Source organism: Acomys minous (genome assembly GCF_964271855.1).
Source record: "Acomys minous genome assembly, chromosome: 16".
Classification (NCBI taxonomy): domain Eukaryota; kingdom Metazoa; phylum Chordata; class Mammalia; order Rodentia; family Muridae; genus Acomys; species Acomys minous.
In genome coordinates this window covers 87,996,094-88,008,797 of record NC_140498.1, presented here as the reverse complement: position 1 = coordinate 88,008,797, position 12,704 = coordinate 87,996,094, and the positions used below count along the sequence as shown (strand labels likewise).

Here is a 12,704-nt window from a genome sequence, read left to right as displayed (position 1 = left end):
CCCAGGTGGGCTGTCATGGCGCCCACCTTCAGACCTCACTTGCACGTCTTCCCAGTAGGAATATGGGCCCCTGACATGATTGTGTGTTTTCTATTACAGATGGAGGTGGAGGTTCCACACCAAGAGGATCACTTTTTTTCATAACCTCTGTAAAATTGTTTTGGTTTTGTGTCTTTTCGGTTTTTGGAGGGCTTCGGCTGTGTAGGCCAGGCTGGCCTGGGTCTTGTCATCCTCCTGCCTTAGTGCTGGGATGACTGCTTGAGGCCTGATGTGCCCTGCCTTCCCTTCATCCTCAGGTGGACAAGAACGGGACATAGGTCCTCCTGAGAGCACGGCAGCCCCTGGCCAGGAGGCTCTGGAGTCAGTAACATGAGCTTCTCTGCTGCTGCCCTGGACCCAGGCAGGATGCTGCCCAAGGCCCCAGGGCGGGAGAGTCCAACCTGGGATCAGACTCCAGGCTTGTGACCCCTGTCCACCCACACTTGCATCCTCTGGTGGCTGGCTTTGCAGGTTTCCTGAGGGGGACATAGCACCTCTGAGAATTTCTACATCCTGTAGAAACCCTGTTTCAGACACCCAGGCCTCTGTACAGGTCTCAGGCATATGCCTGGGGCATTTCATCTGGACCATTCCTGAAGACCCCGGCACATGACATGGGCTTGAAAAATATGTTTCCCTGTGTCTTAGTGCCTGGAATAGAGTGAGTTCTTCTTGCATAAGCAATGACACAGTATCACCAGTTAGAGCTGCCAGTCACAATAAGAATCGGAGAGGGGGCTTCTGTGAACTTCCTGTTTAGATTTTCTTTAGTCCTAAAACTGCAAGTCTACCATTAAAAGGAAAATAAAGCCAGTCAAGGTGGCAGTTTTTATTCATTTTATCTCATTGTAGCTTTTTATTTTTTCAGGACAGAGTTTTTCCATGTAGCCCTAAATGCCCTAGAACCAGCTCTCTCGACCAGGTTGACCTTAAACTGAGAGATTCCCCTCCTGTCTCTGCCTCCTGAGTGCTGGGACTAGGAGTGTGTGCCATCACCAAGACTGTTAGGTCTCAAACCCAGGACAAATGGCTGAGGTGCCCAATAACATATCAAAGTGGACCTGGCAGCCAGGTTCTCCCAGCACTCCTAAGGCTCTACCTGTTACAGGGTTCTCCTGGCTGGCACACCCCATCCCCTGCCTTTAACTCTCCAGCCTAGGTGTTGGGCTGGGCTTCTCTCCTCCCAGCTCCTCTGGCCCCAATATTACTCAAGGATTCTGGCTATGCCAGTCTATTGGTCAGTGGCTCCTCTTTTGCTCTTCTTCGCTGAACCCTTTGCTCACATGGCTCAGGGTCATGTCCACTCTGGACTCTCCCAGATGTCCCCTTCTCTGGCTCTGTTGCCCTTCATATCTACAGTGAACCTCCTCCTCCACCATACCTAGGAGTAGTCATGTACTTTCATTTTTATTTATTTATTTATTTATTTTTCATTCAGAGTCAAACTAAAGTCCAGACTTAAGTAGAAAAGAACATGGCACACCCCTTTAATCCCAGTAGAGGAGGCAGAGGCAGGAGGATATCTGAGTTTGAGGCCAGCCCGATCTACAGAGCAAGTTGCAGGACAGCCATGGCTACACAGAAAAACCCTGTCAAGAAATGAAGAAGAGGAAGAAGAAGGAGGAGGAGGAGGAGGAGGAGGAGGAGGAAAAGAGGAAGAAGAAGGAGAAAAAGGAGAAGGAGGAGGAAGAGGAGAAGAAGAAACAAGAATAACAAGAACAAAAAGAAGAACAAGAAGGAGGAGGAGGGGAAAAAAGAACAAAAGAACATGCAGTTCTCCCCAAAACATTTGCAGGAGCTGGAAACCACCTTCTGTAGTTTTCTGACTTGGTTTCCCATTTCCCAACATGTACAGATTGCTCTTAATCTGTTGTGTAACAGCTTTCTCAACAAGAAGGAATCCTGAAGAAAAAAAAAAACCAACAGAACAAATGTGTTTAGTTATGAGTTCTTTTGCCTGTGGACTAGAAAAACAATGTTTCCAGGTAGGATCCTGTTGACTTTCACCAGCCCGTAAACATCTTATTTGCTGGACCTGAGATCTGAAGACCTGAAAGAACAGGGAAGGCTACAGTCTGATGCTGTCGACAACCTGACTTCAGTTTCAGTGTGCTTTTATGCACAAATTAACAGAGCATCGATCCAAGGAAGGTTGTATGCGTTCAGAAAAACATACACATAAACACCATTAAGTAATACTGAATATTAGCAGAGCACCCCTCTCCCAGAACTTTCTCAGGACAGACCAACTGAAACACAATTGCCTGGCGCATGCTATAGACCGTATCTGGGAGAGCATGAAGGCGTATGCAGGCTCAGGGTACACTGACCAGATTGGGTTCGATAGCTATGTTCTGACCTCCAGCAAGATGAATATAAGTGTTTGTCACAGGAGGCACAAAATCACGTCCAATAACCATTCAGGGGACAAAAATGCACCTGAGGTAGAGCGCCCTCTACCTTTTTTCGTGCGGCCTCTCTCACAGTTCCCCAAGACTTTGTTCATCATGGGGCATTCTTTTGACTGTGTTTTTACAGGATGCTTAAAAAAAAAAAAAAAAAAAAGCCCAGACTTGGAAACATTGGCAGACCCACCCTTTCCTAGAAATCGAAACTGAAAATCCTTGTATTCTGCTCAGCTGCCAGCCTGGGAGTCAAGAGACCCCACAGCTGCAGAAGCAAACACTCCCTGCACAATCATGGGGCAGGGGCTCAGCAGCATCCAGGCCTCAGACCTGGACAAGTTCATAAAGGACAACCTCCTCCTCGACACCACCTTCCGCACTGAGGTCACAGCAGCCGTCGACATCGTGTGTGCTTTCCTGAAGGAGAGATGCTTCCAAGACGCGACCCACCCTGTGAGGGTCTCCAAGGTGGTGAAGGTGAGCCCCCACTCAGCCTGAGCTGATGGGATGGGGGTGGGAAAGGACTCTCAGAAGCCAGGCTGCTGCCCTGATCCCGCCTCTTCACCTCTGATCGCAGCTGTGCAGTGGGTTCTGCCCCTCACGGCCACACCTCTGCATTAGAAGAGGGACTTCAGCTATAGTTTAATCCTCCCAGCTACAGCCATTTCAGAGTCAGGGAAACTGAGGCCCAGCTCAGGGAGGCAGTTTGCTGGAGAGTGGCAGGTCAGGGGACCCAACCTTTGCACTGCTGTGTGACCTCAGGTAAGTTAACTATATGCTCCATGGCCAGTGTTCTCTGCACACATCCCGTGATGCACAGGACACGTAGACTAAGTCAAATGTGACACACAGGACAGACCAAGGACCCCACCTACCACGTGACTGGATTGATGGACCCTCACTGGGCTTGGGTCTGGGTCTGTCAAATCGGACCTCATGACAACAGCACCTAACTCTCAGACGCCATGAAGGCTGAAGAAATAAAATTGCTTTGTTTTCTCCTTTTTTTTTTTAAAGTTGGTTTTATTTTTATTTCTTTAAAGATTTATTTATTTACTATTATGTATACAGTGCTCTGCCTGCATGTACACCTGCAGGCCAGAAGAGGGCATCAGATCACATTACAGATGGTTGTGAGCCACCATGTGGTTGCTGGGATTTGAACTCAGGACCTTTGGAAGAGCAGCCAATGCTCTTAACCTCTGAGCCGTCTCTCCAGCCCAAGTTTGTTTTATTTTTCTGTTTTTAGTTTTGTGGATGGGGGCTTGTACATGTCAGTACAGGTGCCCTCAGAACTGAAGAGTAGATGTCAGATGCCTTGGAGCTGCAGTTACATCGGTGGCCGTGAGCTGGCCTGCTTGGGTGCTGGGACCTGAACTCAGGCCATCTGCAAGAACAGCAGGCACGTTTAACTACCCAGCCCCTCTCCATCCCCGGATAGGACATTTTGTAATGGCCACTTTCAACATTTGCTGGTACTCATGTGTGTTAGTGATTATTCTCAGCATTTTATTTAGGAAGGCTCTTCTCAGCATATGGTTCTTATTTAAATTTTTTTGTTTTGTTTTACAGGTGTGGGCCCATCTTAGTTTTTTTGTGCTTCTATGACACTTTTTAGGTTATTCTATATTATATAAGGCCATTTTCTTACAAGTATATGATGTCATTTGAGCATATCTCACACACACACACACACAAACAACTAACAATGCTAACAAAGGAGTTCATGGCAACGCTTTCACACTTCTGTATTAATTCACTCAGTCTCCTCCCACGCACTGTCTTACCCCTCCCTTGGACCCAACCCTGACCACCACCAGAGAGTCTGCCTCCAATTTCACATCCACGCGTGCAGCTAGATCTAGACTCCACAGGAGAAAAAATGTGCCGTCTTGTCACCTCCTATGACCCTCCCTATTCCTTACTTCCTTTACACTTCCCCATCTCCTCCGCATAGTTGTTGTTGTTGTTGTTGTTGTTGTTGTTGTTGTTCTTCTTCTTCTTCTTCTTCTTCTTCTTTTCTCTCTCTCTCTCTCTCTCTCTCTCTCTCTCTCTCTCTCTCTCACACACACACACACAAATCTAATTCCACACAAGAAAAGGACCCGCCCTATGTTTGTCATTCTGAGTCTGGCTAATTCCCCTATACCTTGAGATCAGAACCATCTATTTTCCTACACGGATCCTGATTTCACTCTTCAGGGCTGACTTACTCCGCTGCACATGTGCCAGCTCTCTCCATCCATCCGTCACCCTGGGTGATGGACTCCTAGGATGTCCAGGGTCCGGACTGCCCAGCACGCCATGCCACTTGTCAATCTCATTTTTGTCTTCCAGGGCGGCTCCTCGGGCAAAGGCGCCGCCCTCAAGGGCAAGTTGGAAGCAGACCTGGTGGTGCTCCTGAGCAATCTCACCAGCTTTGAGGACCAGCTGAAGGGACAGAGAGAGTTCATCAAGGAAATCGAGAAACAGCTGTGCCAGTTTCGGTACGAGAAGAGGCTATCAGTGAAGCTCGACTTCCTGAGATCATGTCGGAACAACTCCCCTGAGCTCATTGTGAAGCTGAGCTCCTCCCAGCTCGAGGAGGAGGTGAACTTTATTATTCTGCCAGCCCGTGATGTCCTGGGTAAGCCAGCCCGCCCCGAACCCTCAGCTTGCCCTTCCGTACATCTCTTTTATTCTCTCTCTCTCTCTCTCTCTCTCTCTCTCTCTCTCTCTCTCTCTCTCTCTCTCTCTCTCTCTGTGTCCCATGTGGGTTCACTTGTGTGGAGATGTGATCCTAAACTGTGGCTAACATACCTCATCCATTTTTTTTAAAAGACCTTGTCTATCTCAGGTTCAGAATTCAACAACAAAGCTTGCCTGTTGCCTGGCTGGGCAGAGCCCTCTGGGACCCTCTAGTCCACACCTCCCCAGCGCTGGGATTACAATCCTGCCCCACCACTCACCGCTTTTCCCCTGAGTCCTGGGGTTCCGACATGGGTCCTTACGCTTGTGAGCCAAGCACGTTTCTGACTGAGCCATCTGCCCAGCCCACACCTTCTATTCCTGAACTGAAAACCCTTAACATGTGAGAAATTCACCCAGAGTCTCTCTTTAAAGCTGAGATGGGGAGGAAGGATTTTAGGAATGTGGTAGTGGGGAGTGAGGATCCATCACAAAAGGATATTAAATGCCTCAGTTAGCGGTTGAAGGCATCTTAGATACCCCTTAGCATACCCGCGCTATTTGTGGCTGGCCGTGGATTTTGTCTTTCTAAACATGAGGCAGCATAGAACTCCCTGAAAATTAATAACTGATTCCTCTTCTCCCAAAGAATGGGAACCTCAGTCCTGTACAGAAGCCTGGATGTCTGCAGCAGAGTTTGTGTAGAATGGGGAATTCTCAGAGGAGTTCTGTCCTCCTTACCACCACCCCCCTGAGGAAATCTGCAAGCCCAGCCACCACCATCTCAGCCCCCAACATGCACATAGATCAGCACTTTAATGATCCTCTGTGTAAAGGTCTCACAGTAGGCCTGGCACACAGTGTGCCTCCAAAATGACAAGTTGCCCAACTCTTCCCAAAGACAACCAAGGAACACCCCTGAAAGTGAGGCTTTACATCTGGAAGAACACAGCACCCCCTGTTGGCCACTGTGTGAATTGCTGCTATTAACTTAGAGACAAGGCCACTAGCGCTTGGCTTAGGGGAGCAATGGAAACATTACAGAGTCTCATGCAGCAGGGAATGAGAGGGCCAGCCTTTGAGCAGAACCAGGACAACATGCTGTGGGAAGCTGCAAGCAGCTTAGTGCTCAGTGGAAGGGGCCTGGGAGCCACCCAGAAATGACTTGGGAGTGTGGCTCCTGCAGAAGCCTGTCTTGGTCATAGACTTCCCCAGCCTCGGGCAGCTTTCCACTGGGGAAGGGCTCCACCACAGAAGGACCACCTTAAAAATGGTGGTGTGGGCAACAGCCAAGGAAAGGACCTCAGCCTCAACCCTACACAAGATGACTGAGTAGATGAGTCCCACTGTGTGCTGGGTACTGTAATTGAAAATAAGCACGTGGGAGAGACACCTGCCCTGGTCACTGAGTGACTGGGTGTGTCCCAACCTCCATCACTGAGTCATTTTGCCTTGTGCCAGCATTACAGCCTGATGGCATGGCTGCTGCAGCTGCAGCCACACCCCTGCACACGCCTCAGGCATAGCCTGGTGCCTGCCTAGTCTACTCAAATGTGCACACACACACACAGGTGTGCACACACAACACATACACATCTACTCCATAGCTATAGCTCATCCACTCTACAAATGCACAGGAGACACACACACAGACACACACACACACACACACACACACACACACACACACACCAACACCATATCCTATAGCTCTCAGGACATGAAAAATCAAACCCATACAATATTAACTTAGACACTACAGAAAATCATGCTCTAGAGCTGAGCGTGGTGGCGCACACCTTTATTCCCAGCACTCGGGAGGCTGAGGCAGGTGGATCACTGTGAGTTTGAGGCCAGCCTGGTCTACAAAGCGAGTCCAGGACAGCCAAGGCTACACAGTGAGACCCTGTCTCGAAAAACCGAAAAAGAAAAGAAACTCATGCTCTACAGACACATGTTGGCTGGGGAGACAATCAGTGGATAAGGGCAATTGCTGCACAAGCAGAAGGACCTGAGTTCAAATCCCCAACACCCACCTACACTTAGTAAGTGCCACACATTGGCCTGTCACGCCAGCACTACCGGGCACAGAGACAGAATCTCCGTGGCCTGTTTAATGCCAGGCAAGCTCCACATTTACAGAGAGATCCTGTCACAAAGAAATAAGATGCGAAACTATAAAGGAGTACACCATATATCTGACTCCAAACATACATGTATAACTATACAAACATACACACACACATACACACACACACACACACACACACCAAAAACAAAACATGGCAGAGACTCTATTAGCATGAGATGTGATATAGAAACACAGCAGACTGCTCTACAGTAAACACTGACACAAGCAGGAGTGTGTGCACATGACAATGCACCATGTGGAAGATACTGGAACCAGAATGCAGTTGGCTGATATAAGATGACCACGCAGCCTTCTCCTGTGTGATCACAGTGTGCCGTTCCCTCACACCAGTCTCCAGGCCTGTGAGAAAGGCCCTGCACTCAGACCAGTTGGTGGCAGGAATGTTCCAGAGATACATCGCGCAGGCAGTCCTGAGGTGTGGTAGGGCACATGGCTGTGTGGGAAGTGATGTGCACAGCAGTAAAACCCTGCCCTGTTCACTGAACCCCCCAGAGAGACCAAAGAACCTCAGAGAAAAGTTGAGGTGTTAACGGAATGAAACCCCCTTAACAGGTAATGTCTACTTCTACAACAAACCTGACCCCCACATCTATGCCAGCCTCATCAGTGAGTGCACCTCCCTGGGGCTGGAGGGCAAGTTCTCCGCCTGCTTCACGGAGCTCCAGGGAAACTTCCTGAAGCAGCGTCCACCCAAGCTGAAGAGTCTCATCCGCCTGGTGAAGCACTGGTACCAGTTGGTAAGACCCTCGGGCCCAGCCGCTGTGGGCCAATCTTGCAGGGGGTGGCGTGGATACAGCCAGAGCGAAGAAGATGCAGTCTATTGCTTGCTATTGATGCGAATGTCTGTATCACATGACCAAAAGTCGCTAGCAAAGCAAAGATCTTATTTAGTTACACGCCCCAGTCACAGCCCACCATTGAGGGAAGTCAGGGCAGTAGCTTAAGCAAAGACCATAGGGGAGTTGGGCTCACTGCCCTGCCCTTCATGGATAAATCAACTTGCTTTATCATGCCACCCAGGACTACCTGTCCAGGCATGGCCCATCCATCATTGATCAGGAACATGTCCCCACAGACAGCCCCCAGCTCTTGGCTATAGCACAGGAGGGGTCCATAGACTGAATCCAAAGGAATGGGCGTGGCTGGGTGACAATCAACCTGTAATAACATCATCAGGTGGCTGCTAAACTGAGCCCATGAGAAGTGGCCCCCTCAATAGCTGAGAGCCCTGTTTTTCCTCATTGCCTTTCTCTTTTCAGTGTAAGGAGACTCTGGAGACGTCACTGCCCCCGCAGTATGCCCTGGAGCTGCTCACAGTCTATGCCTGGGAACGTGGGAGTGGGTCCACTGAGTTCAACATAGCCGAGGGCTTCCGGACAGTCTTGAAACTGGTCACCGAGTACAGGCAGCTTCGAATCTACTGGACAGTGAATTACGACTTTGAACACCAGGAGGTCTCCAAGTATCTGCACAGACAGCTCAGAAAAGCCAGGTAGCCTGTCCCCACATGGCTCAGTTCCCACCAGTGTGGGCCAGACTGCACTTGTGCGGAAAGGGGGAGGTGGAAGCCCTGTGTCAACGGAGCATCTCCTGTCCTGTCACTGTGCTGGGCACTGTCCTGTAGTCACCTGATTGACATGAGGTCCTGCAGGCCTGGGAGGCAGGCATGGGTTCTCCTGTGTGCAGATGGGGAGACCAAGGCTCTGATATGGTCCAGACCCAAACAACCAAGGAAGGGGAGTGCAGGGAGCAGGAACTGGGATATTCCAGCAGTGACAGTATCACAAGGGCAGTGACGCACGCACCAAAGGCCAGCGGGTGGACCAGTGACCTGTAAATTACACAAGTGACTTTTCATTTGAGATAGTGACATGTCTTGATCCTGTATTGTGTTGTTTTCACACCTCATCCTTTCAGACTGGCTGGTTCAACTCTCCCCATGTCACAGATCAGAGAGGCTGAGGGACGTTCCCCAGGACACACAGCTACTAAAGGGGAGAGGATTTGAAGCCAGGCCATGGGCTAGGATCCCTCCAGGCTTGCTGTATGCTGTGGAGCAGGGATTCAGGAGAAACTTTGGGGCTCCTCCTCCTCTACCCCCTGTGCAGTGATACCTGGGGCACTGGCCAGCTGATCAATTCCTTCTCTGAATGTTGCTCTGCAGGCCTGTGATCCTGGACCCGGCTGACCCAACAGGGAACGTGGCTGGTGGGAATCCAGAGGGCTGGTATGAGCTGGCAAGAGAAGCTAAGGCCTGGCGACAGTACCGTTGCTTTAGGAACTGGGACTGCTCCACAGTGCGCGCCTGGGATGTGCTGGTGAGTCCTGTCCTCATCTTTTTTCCTCCCACCCAGTTTCTGTCGTGCCAGCTATTTGGAGAATATTCTCACAGAGATGTGGTCTTTCGATAAGGTGCCCACACCCCAGTGCAGGCCAGCTGCTTCCTTTGTTTTACAGACGTTTTAGCACCATTCAGAGATTTCGCAGGCTCACAAGATGGCTCAGCGCGTAAAGGTGCTCGCTGCCAACACAGATGTCCTGGGTTTGATCCCCGGAAGAGCCCTAGAAGGAGGGAGGAACTTGCAGAAGTTTTTCTCCGATCTTCACTTCTGTGCTGCAACATACATGGACCTGAAAAAAAACACACTCATACTCACACACAGACACTCACACACACATACACACGCATACTCGTACACACAGGCATGCACACATGTGCATACACACACACACATGTACACACTACACACTCTCATACACACATTCACATATGCAGACACACACCCAGGCATTCACCTACCCACCCACTCACATGCTTGCACACACATACACACACTCACAAACACACATATACTTGCACACACAGGCATGCACACATGTGCACACACACTCACACATGCACACACTACACACTCTCATACACACCTTCACACCGGCACACACTCACCCACCCATGCACTCACCCCCCACACCCCCTCACATTCTTACTCTCACACACACAGGTGCACCCACACACTGATACACACAGACAGAGGAAGAGAGAGTGAAAAGGAGCCTCACATCTGAAACCACTGGCTCAGGGACACTCAGCTAGTGAGCGACGGGGCTGGGATCCTGTGGACTCCGAAGCCAGCAAGTATTAGGTTCATGAAGCAGCCTGTCTTCCATGTCTTATTGTCATGTGACCAATGGGACTCAGTGGGGCCGTGTCACAGCCAAAGAGGGACGGAGGGACCTGCTCTTTCCGCTGCCAGGGCATGGGTCTTTCTGATAGTAGGGGACCAATGCTGCCACGAGTGGCTTCATGAGGGATCTTAGCATGGGTGCCTGGAGTTTGGAGCCAAACCTCAGAAAGGTCAGGAAGGAAGTGAGAGATGACATGAGAGGGGTGAATGGAAACAGGAAGGGTAGGCATCTTGGGCTGCAGTGGCCTTTAGTGCTGTCCTGCAGCAGGCAAGTGAGTGTCCAGCCGCTCTCTCCCATTTGACTGAACTAAATGTGAGCACTTTGGGTGGGGGCTTGGCTTCTGGGAAGCTTCTATACACCCTCAAGTGTTTGAGCCCTGAAGTTGGCCTACTGGCCACCTTCCCAGCAGCCCCTCCAAGGAGCCCAGATGGCTTGTCACTGCACCCACCCCCAGGGCTCATTTGCATTTCTTCCCAATAAGAATGTGGGCTCCTGACATGATTGTGTTTTCTATTACAGACGGAGGTGGAGGTTCCAATGCAGGAGAATCAATTTTTGTAATCTCTATTTTTTTTTTTCTGTTTCTATTTCTGTACAATTCTCTGTGGGCTTCTACTGCACAGACCTTGCTGCCTTAGAACTCACAGTAGTCCTCCTGCCTCAGCTTCCCAAGTTCTGGAATTACAAATATGAGCACCTGTCCTTATCATTAAAAAATTACTTCATGGGTGTGAAAGTTTCATCTGAATGTATGGCTGCACTGCATGCATGTAGTGCCCATAGTGGCCAGAAGAGGGCGCAAGATTCCCTGGACCACCACTATGTAGATGCAGGAAATCAAACCTGGCCCTCTGGAAGAGCAGCAAGTGCTCGAACTGCTGAGCCATATCTTCACAACATCTCACAAAAGGCTTTAAAGTGGCTGCTAGAAGATACGAACTTACCTGGTGGTTTGCACTACAAGCCAGTTCCACCTTGGCATGGGTTGGTGTCCCCTGGTTAAAGATCAGGCTGAAGAGCTGGCTCAGGAATCACACTTGAGGATAACCTCTGACACCACACACACACACACACACGCACACGCACACGCACACACACTCTTTAACTACCACCATCACCACCACCACCACCACCAACAACAACAACAATACAACAACACTCTCCATACAAAGAACTAAATGATTCACACTTCAGTGTCCTGAAACAGGGGCTCATTTGCCAGCCCCATAAATACAAAAGGCCCTGTAACCACAGAGGACCCACGTGTGCTCCTGCCTCTTGGGCTCCTGCTCACTAAGAGGTCAGGGCATCGCTCGGGGCCACTAGCTCCCAAGCCTGCTCCAGTCCCTAGTACCCACTCTCTGCATCACTGTGATGGGGGAGGGGGGGTCTTCCTGACCCTCACTTATTCAGTTCTCACTCTAGCAGCCCTGAGGACCAGAAGTTCTCAGTGTCCTGGGGTGTGAGAAGAAGCAATGTCCCCTCGACCACGAGGACACATCCCACTCTGCCTTGTTCTTTGTCTGAGCCCTTGGGGGGGGGGAGGGGGGACCCAGTGATGTTGGCCTGTGATCCCAGGCTTGCCCCTTCTGAAACAACCTCAGATACATGGAGATGGTTTTACTAAACAATGCCCAGGGGTCCCCACTGACTCCTGGCAAGCTGAGTGGACCCACTGTGTCAGCCCTCATGTACCCCATGCTAAAGCAAGTCCACAGGTGATGTGTAACGGCCACATCCCATTTCTCCATGATAGAGTGACCTCTTGTGTGGACCTTTGAAAGCCTTCCCAATGGTAGACAAACATGGAAGTCAACAGCAGGGTACAGGAATGAGCCATGAGCAGCCTAAGGGAGGGGCCACATGATAGCAGGCTCAGGTTCCCATGACAACGGCGATACAGGATGGTCTCTCAGAGGGAGAAGGATGTCCACAGTTGACACTTTCATACCACAGTGTACGATGCTTGCTCCAGACTGGACCTGTGCAAGAGCCCTTTGGTCCAAGCGCGGCGGTCATCCCTGCCCTTCCTGTGGGATGCCATGTAGGCTCTGACTTAACCATCCATCCTGGCCAGGCAAGTGGCAGGGCTTGATGACAGACACTTTGGGTTTCCAAGCCTTGTCTTCAGCTTTGAGCTGGCCAAGGTCGGGTACTCTCTTGTCTAAGTCAGTGTTGGTTGGCTACAGTAGAGGAACTTATAGACCGAATCTATTTATATAAACAGAAAGGGGGTTTCTATATACAGACTTACA

The 12,704-nt window shown here is 50.2% G+C and overlaps 1 protein-coding gene across 1 annotated transcript; it reads left to right on the top strand.

The window, feature by feature from the left end:
• Positions 1 to 2,648: 2,648 nt before the first annotated feature.
• On the top strand, positions 2,649 to 11,185 carry LOC311586184 (2'-5'-oligoadenylate synthase 1A-like). Its single transcript, XM_084762149.1, has 6 exons — positions 2,649 to 2,921; positions 4,782 to 5,070; positions 7,816 to 8,000; positions 8,523 to 8,755; positions 9,428 to 9,581; positions 10,969 to 11,185. The coding sequence occupies exons 1-6, from the start codon at positions 2,739 to 2,741 to the stop codon at positions 11,008 to 11,010; spliced, it is 1,086 nt and encodes a 361-aa protein (XP_084618275.1). The 5' UTR covers positions 2,649 to 2,738; the 3' UTR covers positions 11,011 to 11,185.
• The last annotated feature ends 1,519 nt before the right edge of the window (positions 11,186 to 12,704 follow it).